Source organism: Monopterus albus, unplaced genomic scaffold, assembly GCF_001952655.1.
Source record: "Monopterus albus unplaced genomic scaffold, M_albus_1.0 scaffold60.1, whole genome shotgun sequence".
Taxonomy (NCBI): Eukaryota; Metazoa; Chordata; class Actinopteri; order Synbranchiformes; family Synbranchidae; genus Monopterus; species Monopterus albus.
The window spans coordinates 230,239-250,731 of record NW_018127940.1 but is presented as its reverse complement, the minus strand read 5'-3'; the positions used below and the strand labels follow the sequence as shown (position 1 = coordinate 250,731).

General features: G+C 38.2%; 1 protein-coding gene across 1 annotated transcript; it reads left to right on the top strand.

Annotated features, from left to right (window-relative positions):
- Positions 1-7,734: 7,734 nt before the first annotated feature.
- On the top strand, positions 7,735-18,822 carry hmgcll1 (3-hydroxymethyl-3-methylglutaryl-CoA lyase like 1). Its single transcript, XM_020603151.1, has 9 exons — positions 7,735-7,999; positions 8,875-8,952; positions 9,461-9,568; positions 9,878-9,973; positions 10,098-10,246; positions 10,908-10,971; positions 11,211-11,399; positions 17,116-17,241; positions 17,584-18,822. The coding sequence occupies exons 1-9, from the start codon at positions 7,904-7,906 to the stop codon at positions 17,686-17,688; spliced, it is 1,011 nt and encodes a 336-aa protein (XP_020458807.1). The 5' UTR covers positions 7,735-7,903; the 3' UTR covers positions 17,689-18,822.
- The last annotated feature ends 1,671 nt before the right edge of the window (positions 18,823-20,493 follow it).

Below are 20,493 nucleotides of genomic sequence, written 5' to 3'. Positions count from 1 at the left end.
TGCCTGGCATGATTACTCCTAGCACTTCACAATCCCATCTAGTGTTTAATATTGGAGATTCTTTCCAATTCAACTACATTTCTTCCTTTTCTGTAACACTGGAGCTGCTATGAATGAGCTCCTATTCAAGTTCTCGAAAACTACACAGCCCTCTCTGCAGCAGCCTCCTCGCCACATGAAAGGAAATGGTAACAACTGCCATACTCATGGCAGGTTAATATAGCGGTCCCTACCCCTCTGAGACCCCCATGGTCAAAAACAGCCTGCAGTGAGTCAAAGGTGCTTCGACATTGATCAGATCAGCATTTCCAGTGGCCACTTCTGAAATGAGCTGGAAGAAGGTCACAACCCATGGCAGTTTACTTTTCATGAAGGGGTTCTTGTGAATAAGTCATGCGTCATGCTGTCAGGTTCATAGTATGTCTGACAACATACTGCTAGCTTTACATAAACACAGTTACATAATGTCAGGCCATGTTTCCAGGTGCTGATATTGAGCGTTTTCCACCAGTATGTTTATTCTATGAACCGAATTGTGAAAACAGACGTGTCCATGTGAGTGGCTGTTAATAGCATGTTTTGTTCAGCGAATATGATATATCAAGTGAGGAGACATGATCTTGAAACCCTTGGCAGGATCAGACAGGCTGCTTTCCTCTGTTGCAAACATGGTTTAATCACAAATGCTTGATAATTGAGATCATTTTTATCTAAACCATCATCTTCAGGAAATACTCAGACGAGTACTGCAAAACAAAAACAAAAGCCTAATGTAATAAGCCACTGATCTTGTCAGACCACCAACAGAAATGCTGGAGGCCCCTCAGAGATGTCCACTAACAATATGAGCAGTACAGATTAAATCACAGCCTGTTCTTGTTTTTCAGACTGTTTTATTTTTCCAGCACTTATTAAAATAGTGGCGTTATGCCTCAGCCATCCACATTAAAATGTCTATAAACTTCTAAGACTCCAAGTAATGCCAGATAATCAGCAGCAGTCAGTGCAAGTATGTGAAAGCATCCAACAAACAAACAATTTTGAAATACTGAACAGGAAATGTACACTGCCTGGCCACTTTATTAGGTACACCTGTACAATTCTATGCACTTCAATGCAACACTTCCACCTTAACATCTGTGTTTATGAAGCTCAAAATGTTACAGTTTACTGTTACAGATGTTAAGGTGGAAGTGTTGCACTGAATTGGATACAATTGTACAGGTGTGACTTTTAAAGTGGCAGTACATCTTTTCCTTATTATGTCTGGGCGAGTCAGAGAAAAAAAAAAGTCCATGTTTTTAACATATGTGTGCACTAATGGCTCCCAAACCTCTTCAGTGTTTCCTGGCCTTGAATAAATTGTAAAATGATTTATTTAAAAATGTTTTCAACGTATTTTCAGTAGTTATTCATTTTGTAAACAACTGTTCTGAATGAGAACATTTATATTTGAAATGAAAATCAAATGTTGTCAGTGGCCCTTGAAAGACAAGTCCAATTTTGCACAATTTATGGGTGCATAAACTGTGAAACTAAACATTTGTTCACAGGCTTAAGAGTTTAACAGGTCAGGTAGCGTAACTGTACATGTGCACTTCTAGTTGCATGTAAATCATTGGTATGCTCACTTACTGGTACAGCTGATTCTGTTGCAAGCAGGTTAGGTGATTGACATGATGCTGATCACAATTCACTCAGTCTAACACAACTTGTTGATTTGGTTTATTAATTCAGTGTTTTATTGATTTACCCTCTGTTAAGCTTTTTGTGGCTCAAAGTTTATTTTCAGAGTGTCACCTTGCAGCCCCTCCACAAGGTAAGTGAAACTGTATCTAATAGAAAAATGTTGTGCAGTTTACCCAGTTCATCTCCTCACATATGGTTCTCCTTATTGGTATTCTGTGGGTGGGCTGTGACTTGCATACAGCTCAATCAGTGCCTCCTGAAAAGGGAGACCACATGGGTCACATTTTTACATGTTGTTTGGTATGAAAACGCTGTAGTGAGGAATGTGTCCTCACAGAGGGCAACGCAGGAATACGCTTATGTTTGCTTGTTATTCACATGCACATTAGCTCCCCAAGTGAGCGATACAACAGAGTGAACTCAACTGCCACTTCCCATTACTACTAGAGGCAGCACCTGTGCATTTATATAGTTTCTGGAGTTTGACATCTTGCCATTTACTATGGATTTGACCAAATTAAAATGTATGAGAAAGGTACATTTCATCAATTAATACTGTTTAGATATACTTGTCTGAACCAATTTAATAAATAAACTACATTTAAACATGACTCTGCAGAAAGGATTTACATACATTTATTTTTAGAGGGGACAGAGAAAGTTCAAATAATTCTTCAGTTCTTTAAATTTAAAGATCTGACTCTTGAGTTAATCATCACTGTAGGAGCCAAGACAATTATTGGTCTTAAGTTATGTTTACAGTGTCGACTGAGGCTCAGCAGCAGAGCAATTGTCACTGTGTCTCAGTAAAAGCTCAGCAAGACAATAGCACATTGTTTACTGTTAAAACCTCTTTATTCAGTGGCTTTTGGATTGTATTTAAATCCTTTTTGTATGTCCAAAGGTTTAAAGATTAAATACACTCTAAACTGTTTGTCCTGTACATACAGTTTAATCACAGAGTTTTGTTGGTACAGTACATGGCATTAATCTTTTTCCAGCAAAATTCATATAGTATAAAAAAGACCTTTTCTGCTCAAATTTAGTTTTTGTCTGCTTGAATTTGAAAGTTCAGTTCAGCCATGTACCATAGGTGCAATACCAAGCCTTTCTCAGAGCAGCTAATTAAATTGTAGGGAATGTTCAGATCAGTCTCATTAGTCAGTTTCATCAGATATCAGTCTCATCTATGATTAACCACAATATTTGATTTTTAAATAACAATTAAAATGACAGAATAACTGAAACAACTAGGAAAAATATTAGTACTTAAATTTTGTTATAATTATATTTCAACCACAAAAGTAACACAGTGAATGTAACAAGAGTCACTTTGATGGCAGAGGCAAATATTAGTACTTAAATTTTGTTATAATTATATTTCAACCACAAAAGTAACACAGTGAATGTAACTAGAGTCACTTTGATGGCAGAGGCTGGCTTCAAATAATATTAGAGCAAAAACTACAATAATACTACTCATTAAAATATAACTGTCTTTATTTTACATTAACAGCATCAACTGTTCCACTATCATAATTATAACAGACGCCAGACGTGATTTAGAAATGTGACATAGGTGTGTGTGTGTGTGTGTGTGTGTGTGTGTGTGTGTGTGAGAGAGAGAGAGAGAGAGAGAGAGCTAACAAAGAAAATCTGAGATCAAGGAGGAGGCTCAGGTTTCTGACTCAGCCTTTAAGCCAGTTTTTTATGTTAACTCACTCTGGACACTGAGCTCTCAACATTACAGTGTGGATGTGTGCGACCTACCTTTATGATGAGCAAAACCATCGGTCTGTGATGTGTTGTAGCAATGTAAACACAATGGTATAGCATCATAGAAGGAAGTGTGGCCATATAGCCACTTACAATAAAGGGAAGCCCAGTGTCATTAGAAGTACTGGGACATGTACCAGGAATCCCAGGGTCAGAGCAACAAAGCCTCACACACCCCAAAACAGTCAGTAAACTGAAAAGGGTCAAGTCGACCATCATAACTGTCCAAAGAATAAAAAGTGTTCAGAAATGATAGCCGTGATGTATAGTATTAGCTATTTTAAAGTTTACAGTATGTTTCTATAGTTAAAAACATTTGCCATGTTTCTCTAGCTGACTACAGTGTATTTAATGGTCTTTTACAGAAAGAGATCTAGTCTGTTGCTTTTGCTATTCTGCAGTCCAAATGTGCATAGGAAGCAAATGCTGGAGGCAGGTACTGTACATTACGTTGTCCAGTGTAGAGCTAAAAACAGACATTGTCATCATTGTGGTGAATCATCCAGTCTCATAATCCAACAGGTGGAATGACCACCCTTTAATTAGAAACTTATTGTAACACTGGCATGTAAAACTGGTGGAATGCATTTATAATCTAGGTATCAACAATGTTTTTTGTTTGTTTTTGGTTTTTTGGTAAAAAATACCACTAAGTCTCCTCTGTGTCCTCTGAATCTATATGTCTTTGTTTTTGTTTTTTTGGGCTCTTAAATTGAATAGATGTCAAACCAAAGTGCTTCTCAAATAAAGAATGGATATTTAAGCTAATATTTTGGGCCAGATAAAGATTATTTTAGGGTATTATTAGAAGAAAGGTGGAAACTAGGAGGATGACACGTTGTGCATTTGGTCCACCAGTTCACCTTGACAGTGTACGATTGTGTCAGTATCATCAGTCAAGTATTTTATATGCATCAGACTTCAGTTCCTTTGTTTTCCCTGTGTTTATACCTCCAGATGTTGATGTCTGGTCAAATTCTAAATCTAACTTGTTTATTCCCTGATCAGATTCTTTCTGTGTCAAATCACAGCTGTGTCAATCTCAGACTATTTTTTGTTGAAGCTAAATTCGTATACAGCCGATTATGTTTTGACAACCATAAACATCTGAGAACTTGTGCCTCTTTTGTTAAATAAAAACAGGGTTTTGTAGAAAAAAATGTGTCATTACCAAAACTCAGCTCTTGTATTTTAAAGACCCAAATGCACTTGATATATTCACACACCACAACAAAAATAATGAACAAAACCTGCTACTGTGCCAGTTTCTAAAGCAAATAGAGATGTCAACAGCCACCACTTAACCCAGCTCATGTGTATAGTGGCTGTTGAAAATTGTGCTGTGAAATCCAGTTTCTCTCAGGTCAGATATGGATACACCAAAGGAAGTTTCTGTGCTTTATGATCCATTTGGGGTTGTTTTCCAGCCGTGAAGTCCTCTACGGTACAATATAAAAATCTGCACGATAGGCTGCTTAGAAACATCTGCTTAAATATATCTGTGGCCAAGTGGTGTTAACTGGTGCCTTTGAGAAGAAAAAGATGAAGATTGTGGAATTATCAGAATGAGTGATTAGCCAAATGGTGAGGGCTTGAGCGTTTTTGATAACTCTAACGATGAATAAGAGACGAATGCTGATTATTCTAAAAAGGTGAGTGCACAGAGTGGCAAAGGTTTACCTGGAGCTGCATGTGCAGAGCAGGACAAGTTGTATTTTGTAAATCAACCGTACTATATATGACCATTTGTAGACACTTGATCACAACATGCAGATCAGTGGCTTTTGTGGCTAAAAGCCATAGGGCACTCTGTGGCGTGATTGCTATGAGGTTAATCTTTAACACACATGCTGTCTCTGAGGGGAGCTGTGGAAAGTTGCAGAGCAGCCATCCTTCCTGAAGAAACTATACGGTAGGCTGCTGTTTTTATAAAAGTGGTTGTAGTCATTCTTTGTCTTGGTACATAGTTGAATATATCAGAAACAAGATGGAGTGGTGATGCCTTTCCTTACACAAAAGAAGGGCTATTATACTGTATAGAATATATAGCAAAACTTTGCTCTTTTTGTGCAGCATGCCTTCTACTTAATTCAGTTTAAATTACATGCCATTAAATGGTCTGATGCTGTAGTACAGTGTAATTATTCTAATTATATAGCTAACAAACCCTTCCCATCTTCCTCAGGTATGAAAGATTATTCATTTCAGGGTCAGGAGAATGTGCTATTCACTCAGCACCAGGACTCTCATTTTGTCACAGTTCAGTTAAATCCATGATGTAGAAATTGAAGACGGATGGAGGACAAAAATTGATTTAATCTGTTTCCTGTTTTCTTTCTCCCACTTTGTTTTCAGTATATATTTGAGATCTTAAAATGTCTTTCATGCCTTGCCGAAACCTGTACTCAGCAAAGTGTTTTTCACATCTGTTTCTTTTTTAGGACATAAAAGAGAATAGTCCTTTTCTTTTGTATGTAACATTTTCCGGTTCAGAAACATGGATGTGACATTTGCATTGTTTGCTTTTCCTTTAACATTTTGAGGCCTTTATCATCAGTATGTTCTCCAAAGTCCTCTTTTGTAAAATATATAGTTCTCTGGAGACAAACAGCCTTCAGACTAGTGCAGAGATGTTGTTGCTTCTGTCAAGATATATCATTCACCTAATCTCCCGTTACAGTGTTTGAGTACATCTTTAATTCTGTTGTGATTAAAAAAAAATAGAAATAAAAATAAAAACACCTTTTGATTTGACAGCCAAATGATGAGAGTCCTCAAAATGGACAGCATGGTGGTGTGATGATAACGCTGTTGCCTCAGTTTTTTTTTTTTTTCATGCTGTATACACGCTAAAAAACCTGAAATTTACAGCATCAACTTGCTAAAGTGATACTATTTATAAAGGAGTTTGTAAGTAACAGCTAATTGCATTATGATGATTCTAGCCATATAGAAATTCTTCACATATTAGTCTTTGCTTTTAGTATTTTGCTGTTTTACAAAAGAGTATTTTTTTTCTATTAGATGAGCTGTTTTATAGTGGTATTTTTTTGTAAAGCGTCCAATCTTCCTCTTTAAAGTTTCTACTCACCTGCATTACATTGACTCCTAAAAGCAGAAAAGCCCCTGAAGCTCAGTTCTTTCAAGTGGCCCATTGCAGCTGGTATTTGTCAAGATAAGCCATAACTGTCAACTTTCCTTGAAAGTAGAAATGTTAAAAGGCCAGTTAAGGTTAAGACAAGTAGTAATTGCTGACTGAAACAACAGAGATGGAAAAAGCCACTAAAATCACTAAATTACTGTAAATGAATAAACTGTTATTTTCAGGCAAATATAACTGCAACAGAAAATACCCTTTATTCATTTTTGGCAAAAATGGCAAAAAGAAAAAATAATCAGTAATGATTAATGTATAAAGCTAAATAAAATGTGTTTAAAGTTAAAAAATTAGATTTGAAAGCTACTTCAAAATTCAACTATTAATGCTGCCACACTTCTTGTTTGTCTGCACCTAAGAGGACCATAAACAAGTGATCAGAGGCAAGACATTAAAAGGGATTTTGAATTTTAAGGGGCGGCAACTGATAGACATCAAGTCTACTACAAAAAAAAAAGCTTTTTTGAGGGTTGATCATTTGAGTCGCCCTCCTCCCCCAAGAGAACAGCAGAGGTCTCTCATCACAGAGTAGTTTAGTGTGGTGAGATGGTTGAATGCTAGGGCTTCATTAAACCTCCTATTGTTAACATCTGGGTTCAGAAGAATGGCTCTTTCTCTGATAAATGTTGCCTTGGCTTAACAAGGGATTTTATTACACCATGCAGTTGACATTGGCAGCAGTGGCACGTCTGGCAATGGAAACCCCTTGGGTCACAGGAGATCAGTCAAAGCAGCCTGTTTCCCTGAAACCTTCAATTCACTAGAGCAGGGAGGTAAATGTGCATCTAATCTTACTGTTGAATCAGGTTTTTAAAAAACAGCAGCTGTAAGAGCTCATTTAAATACTTCCAAAGGGAAGAAAGCACTCAGTACTCTGCCAGTTAATACAATATTTGTGCATCCTCTTCTTTCCTTATTGTTCCTTCTTTTCTTGCTTGCAATCCTTTTTCAATGCAGATATGAGGCTATAGCTGTCCTCAGAATTCTCACTCCAACATGCAGCAGTAATCTGCCAAATCAACTCATTTGCCACTGTGCTTCACACCATCCCCCCCCCTCCCTCTCTTTTTGGATTTCCTCCCTACTGGGGATGTGGCTACCATGGCAACTGCTGAATCATCCTCCACCACATGCAGCCATCCTCTAATTCCATCTGTTCAGGCAGCATCGGCATACTGTTCTGAAGCCTCAGTTTGCTATATTAATTGTATCAGTCTGTGCAGAGTGCAGGCTGGTTTCGGAGGAGACAGAGGTGCACAAGGCTGAACTACAGCCATTTGGATGGGTAACATACCCACTACAGTCAAGCACTGCCTGAGCTATGAGCATCTCAATCAGGACTACCCATGGCTGAGACGCTGGCTGCTGGAGGAGAAGGTGAGCATGTCTTTTTTTGTTGTTGTTCTTGTTTCTAATTTGCTGCACGTGTTCTGCCATGTGACTCTCTCATGTCAGAGAGGCTGCACCAGCCACAAATGATAGGGCTGATGCAGCGTGCTACTTGAATAATGATCATCTTCAGTTGAAGGTTTGTTCTGCTTTTACATACAACTGTACTTTTAAAGATAAAACTTTAACAAGAATGATAATCATTCATTCCAAGTAAAACAATATGTTGGACTTACATTCTGCAAATAAACAGAAAAGCAGCTCCAGTGCAGGCTAATGTTGCTCTGTGTGCACTAGACATAAGAGAAGAAAATGTCTGCTAAGCCCAATGGCTTAACACCTCAATAAGCTGCAACATTTGTTAGCTTGTTTTGTTTCTGTGCTCCCTAGTGGACAAACATCGATTAGAACAATTAGTGTTTTTTGGTGAGCTACATGGTGCTTTCATAAATGTCAGTCTAAAAATCTTGTTATATAAATCTGTCATCTTTAATCTCTGTTGAGATTTTACATTTAAATTCCACAGTGACCTTAATTTTCCTTAGCATTTTGAGGTCAAGACCAGAAAAATACCCTGATCTTCAGCTCACGTCTTGTGGTTTGTGTGGGGTTACCCTTACCTCCCTTCCCAAAGTTTTCTCTGACACATCTCATGAGTTTGCATCCTAATGGCGTGACAGGCTTAGTGATGGTGTTCTTCTTAGGTTTCATCTGGCAATGTGGCAGAGAGTTGTTCGTGTTAGAAATAACTTGTCCTGGAGCATCTCATGCCAAGAAGATGACTGGGTGCTTGTGTTCAGTGTCCTGTTGAATGTTATTGCTCTCTTTATTCTCTGCTCTGTTTCTCTTTGATATTTTTCCAGACCATTAGAGGAGATGAGTATGCAGAGTTTGTTAAAATTGTTGAAGTTGGGCCAAGAGATGGACTTCAAAATGAAAAGGTATGGGCCCTACTCAGTAAGGATCTCATTTATATGTATATGCCTACTTGTTTTGTATTACTATCTGTGATCATCCCTGAAAACCCCCCATTTTTCTGTGTCTGATACATAAAACAGTTCATAACATATGGGTTTGTGTGTCATAACTGCCAAAGACATATGCTTCACATTTTCTTTGAAACTGAATATGAAAGACGACACTTCTTCCGACTTATTTACTCTGCTTAAAACGGCACTGCTTTATCATTTCCCGATTGCTCCTGCAGTTTTACAAATTGCAGCGGATCAAAAAATAATTCTATTTTCCACGTTATTATTTCAAGAGAACTTAAAATATTCTGAAAAATACAGTATGTGAACATGGATATCAATGTCACTGGCAAGCAGTGCAGCCAAATTAAAAAAAAAACAAAAACAAAAGAAATCTGCCAGATATCTGCTGGTTGTACCTCCCATGCTGAGTGGAATCAAATCCAGAACGAGTTGTTTCAGTTTCATTGCTCCCCAGGAAAATGTTCCAACAGGAGTGAAAATCCAGCTGATAGACATGCTCTCAGCAACAGGCCTGCGTGTGATCGAGGCCACCAGCTTTGTCTCTTCAAAGTGGGTACCGCAGGTAATAGCTCTTCTTTGTGCAAAGCAAAAGAATGCTGAGTGATTTATTAGGCTCCCTTTCTTGTCTGCATGGAAAATATCCTTCTTTAGTATCTTTGTTACACCCACAGATGGAAAGAATGTTTGGAAGATTTTCTTCCCGTGTTCTAAATTGTACCACTTCCTGAAAAAGAGCATGTCTCATGTTTAGTTTAGTTTTTTTGGTTGTATTGGGAAATGTGACATGTAAAAGTAATTCTCAAAAACATAATCACAAGATGTTAAAGGTCTTTTTTCTACATCACATATCTCCCCCACCCCCTTCATCTAGATGGCAGACCACACTGATGTATTACGAGGAATCCAGAGAGCACCTCATGTTCAATACCCCGTTTTGACACCTAACATTCAAGGCTTCCAGGATGCTGTAAGCAGCATGATGGCCGCTACGCTAAACCATAACTTTTTACCTGTGCTTGTGAAGTGGAGTTACAACATTAATTTTTGCCAGAGAATCCTGTGTGACTCCAACACAGTGTTCCTGTTTTAAGGTTGCAGCTGGTGCTACTGAAGTGGCGGTGTTTGGGTCGGCGTCCGAAACCTTCAGTAAAAAAAACATTAACTGCTCTATTGAGGAAAGCATGCTGAGGTTTGAGGAAGTCATTAACGCTGCCAAAGAGCGACACATCTCAGTTCGTGGGTATGTATTCTGGATATTGTCACTTAAAATGAGTGAAAACACACATCGAATGTTTTACTGAGTTTATTATCATATTTATTTTTGTACTCCAAGTAAAAATATAACAATTTTTATACATAGGTGAATACACATAATTCAGTAAAGTCCCAGATGGTCACCAGTATGCATTAGTAAACCACAAGTCTACATGCACACTAAAGTAAAGCAAACAGAGTAAACTGCTGAATACAGCTGTGCCTTTGTCACCACAGCTGTAATGCTTGTTTACTTGAACCTCTTAGGTGAAAAAAGATAAACATGACAGAACAACAGTATATTAGTGTAAACACAGACTTGAAGGCTGGGTCAACAGCAAAATCATTTATTGTTGTGTAAATCTTTTGTCTTTTTTGAGATGTCAGAGCAATGTTAAGCTAAATTATTCTACCTGAGAACAACAGGCAATGGTGAAATAATTAGTTTGTTGAATTTTATTTCAGCGAATGCGCAAATAAATCTCAGGATCAGAAGTCAAATAATTTACAGGTTGAAATTTTTTGTGCTACACTGAATCACTACTCCAGCCATGGTGGTTGTTTAGGTTTCTGTCTTCAGTCATTCACACCAAAATGTGACCAAGTGTTATATTAAATGAACATATTAAATTTTCATCCGCTTTCAGATATGTGTCCTGTGCCCTCGGATGCCCCCATGAGGGACACATTGAGCCTTCCAAAGTCGCTGAGGTGAAACTAACCTTTCTTTATTTCTATTTTATGTTTTCTAAATGTTCAGTCTGGAAAATAGGTATGCCTACTGAACACAGTATACTGAAGGCTTACATTGGTCAAGGTCACAACGTTTGCTACCTATTTTTATAATCAGGCCTTCTCCTACATGTTTTCTCATTTAATTTCTAGAATTTACAGGCTTATTCTCTGCTATTTCAATGAGAACATTTTACTGCATTTTTACTATTTTTCAGGTGGCAAAGAGGTTATATGAAATGGGCTGTTATGAGATTTCCCTGGGGGATACCATCGGTGTTGGTACTCAAGATTCCATGTTTAAGATGCTGCAAACTGTGATGAAGGAGGTGCCTTGCAACTCTCTAGCCGTTCACTGCCACGACACTTATGGACAAGCACTACCCAACATTCTCACTGCACTTCAGGTAAGAACTCATAACACACACCTATATTATCCAGTCATCCCAAAAGTATTACTGCTACCACTACTTAATATATTGATGCTTAAGTTATGTACATTATTATTGAATTCATTTTTCTTGCCAATTGTAGAAGAGGAAGTAGTGTTAATGTCAAAGTAGTGGTAAAAAGCTTTTTAATTAACATACAGTTTTTCTTTTACTGTTTTGATAACAAAAACTGTCTTTTAAAGCATTTACTGCATTTTACCTAACTACACCAGCTTGTTCACCTCTATTATGTAAAGGGTGATTATATAAGAAGGTTAACACACCAAAAAATATCTATTATAAATGTATTTACCTGTGAATTTTGAGAAAACCGCAAGGGAAGAGAGTGAAAATTGTTATCCTTGATAACAGAGTGACAGAAAGGTCAGATATCACTGCAAATTTTGTGAAGTCATTTGGGATCTCTGAAAGGAGAGCATGGCTGAAAATATCTCAGATGTCTCTGAAGAAAAGGAATCTCTGATAACTCCGGGAGGACAGGAGTGACAGCCAGCCTTTCATTCACATCTCTTTTAATAGAAGAAACATCTTGATCTTTATGCGAAGGGTGTGAAAAGTGACAACATTTTATCTTTCAGAACTCTGTAGAGGGCCTACGAATACTGGAGTGGTTAGAAACGGAGGCCCGTTCGCATCAGAGCTGGAAGTGTAGCCTCTCCTCTGTTCAATGATGCATTAGCTTCCTCTTCCTCGCATGTTACATTCGTTGACAGCTTAACTTTCTACTTTCCCAGTCGCTTGGCAAGGATTTTTTGGGTATCTTCTCTTTCACATGCACATCCTTCCATATGATGAGTTTGAATATTCTTGTAGAGAACCGCAGGTCATTTATGGATAAATGCCCAGCCTTTGCATAAGTCAGTGTAGTTTTTCATGATGACATGAAGAGGAGCAACCAGATGTGGAAGCAGAGTTGAGGTAGGGATTCTTGATCCAGGATATCCTTCAGCAAGTAAATGCCAGATTTAATGTTTAAGCTGCTTCCAGTTGTGGACAATTTTAGACAGAACCAGTCGATAAGTACTGTACAGTAGCGTTTACTTAAGTTAAATTTGCATCAGTTTCTCACTTATTTTGAACATTTATGGTTGTTTTGAGAGCATATGCGATTCAATGTTTTAGAGCTTAAAAGTGTTACTCTAGAATAAATCTCTGTATCATTTTCCTCTTCAACAGATATGTATGGAGCTGAAGTGTAAAACGGTGTATCACAGTCCGAATGTTTATGAAACCCACTGTAAACCTGAATCTGGCCTGAGCTTTAATGACAGTGTGGTGGTTTGCAGCATTATGAATGCATCCTCTGTTCTGCACGATTGAGAAGGCACAAAGCAGATGTATAGGTTACAATAGGACACGCTGAAAAGTGGGAACCGTCAGTCAACAAGGATGAGGGCCATTAAGAAACATGATCTAAGTCTCCCCACAAAGAAAGATAATTCACAAACTGTCTACTGAAAAAAAAAACATTCCAGACTCTTAATGAACATAAGATATTTCCAAAGGGCCCTCCCATCATGGCACACATGAACTATAGTGAGGAAAAAATTTAATTCTGTTTCTGCACAGCTCACACAAATCTAATTAGGGTGTTTTCCCTCACTTCACCCATAGCGAGCATAAAACCTAGATAAATTTAGACGTAAAACAGAAGTGATGCAGATATGGCTGTATCAATTCTCTGGAGCACATTATCAGAGGATGAAGTTCACCGGGGGCTGGGTGGGTCAAGAAATGTGAGGGGGTCAGCACAAAGGCTCACCTATTCAGTGTCTATTGGACAAAGCACCTGAGAGCTAGGTGGATGGAAGCCCCGGGGGGCTCCTAACTCATCTGTCACTTGGCTGTTGAACTCTCCGACAATGCTGCGCTTAAAGGGGAGTGGAAAATGATCCTTTCATTCACTTGCTGCTGAGCATGTGATGAACAGTGCTGCAGCTCTGGACTCAACGAAGCAGCACTTTATTTTTACAGTAATATCTGCTGTGAAGAACACAGTTGTGCGTTGTGATATTTTCTGCAGTTTGCTTAAATCACTGCATTTTGGTTACTTACTTTGTTAATGTCATTAATTGGCAGTGCTCTTCAGAGTTTTATTTTAAATGTAGGCCAGATATTGAGAAAAATAATGGTTCAATTTGCTCTAATATTGATGCTTGTATCTTGATTATCTATGGTGCTATTCTTCAGTAACACTGCAACACAGCGCTGAAGAAGCACTCAACAATGTTCACATGGAACATAGCAAATATTTTTAAATTTAGGTTTGATTTTGGACCGTGAAATGGAAAAGTGCAGAGGGACAGTGAAATTCCTCTGTGGATCATATTTGGAATGATTCATCACAGCTGTCCTGTGGCCACAGAAAATAATAGCATCCCCGGATATTTAGCCTACCATTTGTTCACCCATAAAAAGATGGAAATGAAAGATTTTTTCATAGTTTTTCATTACTGTGTGCCAGACGTCCACACCACCAACTGGGAAAGAAATGAATTCCCCCAGTGCTGTCAGCCCTGAGTCACCTCTTTTGTTTCTGATAAAGACATTCCTCAGTCTTTGTACCTTTTCTTTCTTTCTTTCCAGGAGGTCTAGGGGAGCTTTGTTACAAACCTACTCCTGGCAGGTCCCACACTGACAATGTATGTACTTAGATTTCACAGACTTGGCAAAGAAAATTATTTATTCTTACCCACAATTTTGGTGCATTGTGTGTAGCTGCAGCTGGGGGAAACAATATAACCTGTTTGTCCATGAGATACTGTTCAAGCATGATGGGCTGATGCAGGGTCAGGAACTTTATTAGTGCGTTGATTGTGTCAAGTACAGCTTACAGTATTGTTGATATTATGATGTTCTAATGTACATTAATTACATTATCATTTTATGACAGTCACAGTGGCCATCATCACCATCATTATGATCTTCATTGTCACTTGTTTGTGGTGAAATTCTAATTGCAGCAATAATGGAAAGTAAAGTACATTTACTCAGGTACTGTACTTAAGTACAATTTTGAGGTATCTGTACTTGAGTATGTTCATTTTCTGCTACTTCACACTTTGTCTTCACTACACTTTAGAGGCAAATGTCGTGCTTTTTACACAACTACATTTATTTGATAACTTTAGTTACTGGTTACTTTTCAGAATCAGAATAATTATACAGAGTGCACTATAATCATCTGACTTTATTGGTCCCTAGTGGGAAAGTCACAAAATACCAAGCATTACTTCAAACTATTAGCATGTAAGGTAGTTAAAATGAGCTCCACCTTTACCAGCTGCAACATTAAATGTGATGTGCACAATACTGTGTCAATAACTATAATTCAGTAATATGATATAATTAATATAAACTGTGCATTTTAGTTTTGGAACTTTAAGTGTGTTTTGATGCCAGTACTTCTGTACCTTTACTTAAGCAACATTTTGAATGGGTAGTACTTGTAACTGAGAATTTTTAGAATCAAATCCCATTAAATCACATAATAATATTGATAATAAAATAAAAACTTTAACATATACAAGTGCAGAATATTAAAAAGATGAATGCATTCATACATGTACAATATATGATTAGATTATCTAGACTGTGTACTACTGTTCATTGTTATACGCTATTCATTTATTTCTTAGGGACAACAGAAATTAAATAAATAAACCATGAAGTAAAAAGTATTTATTCTTTATATGTTTGTTTTATCTATCTCCCAGCTGCACACCAATAATTGGGCTTTGCTTCCAGCTTATTTATGCATTCTGGGAAAGAGGTGATGTGTCAGCACTGGATCTGTGACGGTTTTCTTTCAGCTTCCCAGTTTATGTAGCGGTGGGTAAAGCATCACTGCTTTATATCCTTCAGTGAATACATGCTCTCTCTTTCTGACGCAGTTATAAAACCAAAATGGGAGCATGTCCATCTTCAGCCTTGTTCTCTCAGAGTGTAGAATGTCAACAAGCTTATCCCGAATTATGTAGGTTTGAAAATGCACTGTATCTTTACACAGGAATGTATTGTTTTTATATAACCGCAGCTCACAGAATTTGGCTTTTTAACACTGAGTGCACATCTGGTTTCTGGGCAGTGTGAACCTAACCGAGCACTGGCAAGCTCGCACTGCTGACCACTGGTTTTTGTGCAGTAAGTGTCCAGAGAAACAGGGCAAGCTGCTGAAGGGTTCCTTTTGTTCATTTTAAAATCAGTGTGCTGAAGACCCCTGGCCTCACGCAGTTAGCAGCTGAAATTGAGAGGATTGGTATGGTACTGTAGATTACAACTCTGTGTTTATAGTACAAAAATGTCTGCCTAGCACAATATCCTGCTCTGACTTTAACCAAGGTCTTGAAATCTCGTGCACTGCACACCGGTGTAGATCTCCTCCTGCTTCTGCCCACCCTCCTCCTCTTTTCTTGCCAACATAAACAGCAATCACAGCTAGCTCAGACAACCCCTGAAAGAAGTAGGTTCTTGTCTTTTGGAAAATCAACCAATTAGCAGCATTGTTAAAAAAAAATCAAATCAAATCAAATAACAAAAGGTAATAGAAATTCTTAGCTTGCTTGGTCTTGGTCCATGGGGTAAAAGTCCACTGAGAGAATTGGCGCTTTAATTTTATTGCACCGTGGGATCCTCTGACATCTGGCTCTGCCACGGAAGCTGGAAAACAATTTTAATATTCTCATGATGATCCTAGAGACATGTGGAAAACATCCTGAGACCTTAGTGCGCAATGACTCTGAAACTCTGGCTTCATCTTTAGTTGATGTGAAAACAAAAGTTGCTCTTGTGGATAAGTTAAACACCTACACGGCAAGCACTGCAGTTTTGTCTCATTATATACAGTAACATGTGCATTCAGAGAAACTGTAATATATGTTTCTACAAATGGATTCTCCTTGCAGCTATAAATATAAAAAGTAAACAAATATTTCCTAAGCAGCATTTTAGGATTTTTGGCAACCTGTCTGACAAAAACTTTAAAATTCAGACAAACAAGTGAAAATGTATCATTTGTTTTCACATGAATGCCAGACATTTAATACAAGCAGTAAAAGAAAAAGAAAAAAGTCTCACAAAATTGTAAGCAGCCAATGAACCAAAGCAATCAAACTTGAAATTCATCTCTTGCAGATAAGACCACCACAGAACCACCATCAGCGAAATAATTTAGAACATTGATTACTTCACATTTACGTAGTATTGTTACAATCCCTGTATTGTTGGCATAGTGTAAGAGGACACCATGCTGCCAAGAAGAAAATGTCTTCTCAGGGTGGCAAGAAAGTGAATCCTCATGGTTAAGAGCAGAGGAGAGCTGTAAAAACATGAGTAACCAGGAGAATCAGAAACATATGAAATGTTCTTTTCAGCATTCAGGATGTTCTTCTCATACGAATAAGCTGTAATTATGTGGTGCTGGTGGTTTGAGCTGACAAAGAGGATGACTAAGCCGTACTGTGGGATATTCTATGCCCACTCATCTTTAAGACATGAAGACCACTGTTCTCCCAAACAGCTGTAAAACCCAGCTGCAGGCCTGGCAGGCCAAGGCAAGGCACGTTGCAGCAGGCAGAGTGATCCAGCAGAACAAGGACCTTTGTTGATGGAGTTTTTACCTGAGGTGAAGCCTTATAGAGCCGCTGAATGTCTCTGTTGTGTGTCCTTGCAGATGGGGGTCCGTGTGGTGGATTCTGCAGTAGCGGGCCTGGGAGGCTGCCCGTATGCTCAGGGTTCATCTGGCAACGTTTCAACAGAGGACGTCCTCTACATGCTCCATGGCATGGGCATTGAAACAGTAAGTGCCACAGACCTGTGGTAGCTCATGTCTTTATAATCCCAATCTATCATCCCTACTCATACCCTCATGTACATAAAAATACACTGTTGTAAATTCTTATTCTATAATATAATTGATTTGATTAGATTTTACACATGTTGCAGGAGCTTGCAGTGTTACATGCTCCATCTCAAGAACAATTTATTTAACAATTCCTACCCCTGCTGGTTGAATATTTTCACTACAGTTTAGTTTTCCACCACCTGTTGCACACAGCCATTGTCACTCATGGCATCCTGCTTCTTACCCACATTATATCACTTGTAAATATTACATTCGATATGTAATCATTTTTTGCAGGGTGTGAATCTTGCCAAAGTTATAGAAGCTGGTGATTTCATCTGCAGTGCTTTAGGTCGCAAGACAAACTCCAAGGTTGCCCGGGCAAGGCACGGGACACTGTGATGTATTTCTGTAAAGGACTATATTTAAATTTTGGTCTCCATGCTTCCCCTGTTGTTGCTGCCTGTGTATTTGAAGTATATTGTTTCTTGTTTTAAACTCTGAGAGGTATCTTTAAATAATCCCAAGAATACTCATTTGTGTTCAAAACCACCTCTTTTAATTTTAGTTTTTTATTTTTTCAATTCATTTGCATATTTTTGGAGTTGATTCTGAATTGAAGAACCCTGATCAACTTGAATTATCAGTTTTGTGTGTGTGTGTGTGTGTGTGTGTGTGTGTGTGTGTGTGTGTGTGTGTGTGTGTGTATTCTGTTTGGCTTATTTTTTGCTCATTATGGTGCATGAAATAGCTAGAAGCAGATAAACTCTGTTTAGACAAGTATTCATTTTGGATGGTCTGGACGATGCTGTAATTTACTGACTTATGAACGCATACTGCTGTTTCATATGTCATTGATAAATCCTTCTTACTTCTCTTTGACTCATACCCCCAGTAGAAGTCAGTCCCCTTTGCGCAGCTCAGTGTCCTTATAAAGTGTGACTGCTAGTCTACTCTGGCTTCTTGCTGAACTCACTTTATTATCACCACGTCTTTCATTTGAATAAGTAGAAAAGGCAAACTGCGAAAAGATAAATGCACCTTCCAGCTTTTAAAATATTTATACCTCCTTGGGCATTTTATCTCTTGGAAGACCTTTTCAGCTTTTTCTGCCCAGTCAGATTTAGTCTGTGTTGCAAATAAAAAGAAGACTTCTCTCAAAATACAATGAATATATCCTTTTGGTCTGCGAAGAGGCTTTGCCGTCAGGTTTGCCAAAGATCATAGAAGAAGTGCCCTTTGATTATTTTTCTCCATTAAAAAAAAAAACTTGAAAAACTATAACAAGCGCTAGTGTTTGGGAGGATCATTTGTGAAAGGATCAAATGTCTCTCCTGTCTGTTTACACCCTGCTGTGCTATCTGCAACATGTAATCAACTAGAAACTAATGTGACACTGAATTTTAATGTGCTTTATCTAAACTACAGTATTAAAGACTAAATATATGTATTGTGCTTGAGAAAAATGAAAACCAGTTACCAGGTAGTTATGTCTTTGTGTTCACTGAAACTGGAGGATTAAGAGGATCTAAATAAAGAAAATATATGACATGTTGTGAATGTTTTTGTCTTGGTCCTCAGGAGTCAGGATACATCAGGTTTTCTGTCCAGTAGTTTATTAACTGCATTCACCTAATGTGATAGTCTCTGGGAGCAGCAGGAAAAGAATGTGACTCTAAAGGACAGATGTAGGAAAAAATGGTAGGTTTGCATGAACTAGTTCATCACATATACAAACAATCGGTTCATCCTTCAGTCCAAGGGGACACATACCAAATTTGAAGAAATTACCTCAACGCGTTCCTGAGATATTGTGTTCATAAGAATGGTCTGGACGGATGGACATGATGGCTCCAGCCACACCGGTGCAAAGGCATGAAAAACAGGGAACAGCCTTGTTCTTGCATCTGATACATTTACTGTCAGAGAACTGACTTTTATCCAAAGACTCTTGTCTGTCCCAGGATCCAGGACGAAGTGCTTTGCTGATAGTAGATGGATCAACACTGTAGAATTCCCCTTCTCCTATCATTCTTTTTGTATTTTCCTCTGAAGCTTTATACCACATACAGTATATACAATTCTATTATTTTATCTTTTAATAACATTTTCCCTTGTTCTGTCCTGTTGTTCAATTTTTCTGTTCTTGCTTTTACATTGTGTTTAGAGTGCCATAAAAATGGATTTAGTTTAAAATAAGTTAAATGAAGTGGGAGGGATAGCCCTGTTTCATATTTTGTATAGTTTTCGGCAATAAGCACATCCACGTCTTTTATTCACCAACTCACATTAGTGTTATTTAAGGTCAGATAGGTTGGCATAATGTGATGCTGTTTAAAATTTTACCCAAAGTTCCTGTGAAACTGATCAACTGGCACACAATCTAAATGTACTGACTCTTTACTTTATACTTGAATATACTACAACCTACTGCTGTACTATAATGTAGTATATCTTTTCCCCAAAAGCTGCTTTGTGGATGTTACTTGAAAGCATTTTGATCTAACGCCTTCCAAGGGGTTCACATGATAGTTTGAGGTCTGAGTCCGAAGCATTAATGTAGGCGGGGTTGACCTTAGGCAGGTTTGCGTGCACCTTGTTGGTTCATCCAGGAGTGAGGCCTCGGGAAAAGACTGCGCTGAGGAAATGCACGAAACAAGGGATTATTTTGCGAATTGTTGAAGCTACGAATGGACAGTTTTCTACAATAAGCATGAATAAAACGTCATCTGGACAACTTTACTATCACAGGAACACGAGCAGGGTCGTTGGATTATACGGAAGTCCGTCAGCTGGCTGCGCGTCCCCATAATGGGTAAGGTAAATTAAGGATTTTACGCCACTGAATGTTGTGGTAAATGATACTGATGGGTGCACTGGAGCACGGCTGCCTTGTCCCATTGTTTGGCTTTGCATTTATACGAATGAATGGTTTCTGTTGCTGCTTGTGCTGTTTGGTGGACGTGTGTTTAATTCTGGTTAGTTTAACTTTGGTTTTGTTATTTCGTTCTGTAGGGCTACCTCTGAGATGGCTTTTTTTTTTTTTTACCTTGAGGGCATACAAGTGCATGTTAGAGCCTCATCATTAGCTTATCAAACAAACAAAAATGTAGGTTTCTGGCAGCTTCCTCTGTTGCCTTTGCTTTTAGATTAGGGATGCAGGATGATTGTGTAAAATAAAAACAAAACAGAATACCAACAATCATC

What these genes read in the sequence shown, in the direction of transcription:
- hmgcll1 (XM_020603151.1), top strand. Translation starts at nt 7,904, where the DNA reads ATGGGTAACATACCCACTACAGTCAAGCACTGCCTGAGCTATGAGCAT. An exon ending in GCTGGCTGCTGGAGGAGAAG is followed by an intron (nt 8,000 to 8,874) that starts GTGAGCATGTCT and finishes ATATTTTTCCAG; the next exon opens with ACCATTAGAGGAGATGAGTA. An exon ending in ATGGACTTCAAAATGAAAAG is followed by an intron (nt 8,953 to 9,460) that starts GTATGGGCCCTA and finishes ATTGCTCCCCAG; the next exon opens with GAAAATGTTCCAACAGGAGT.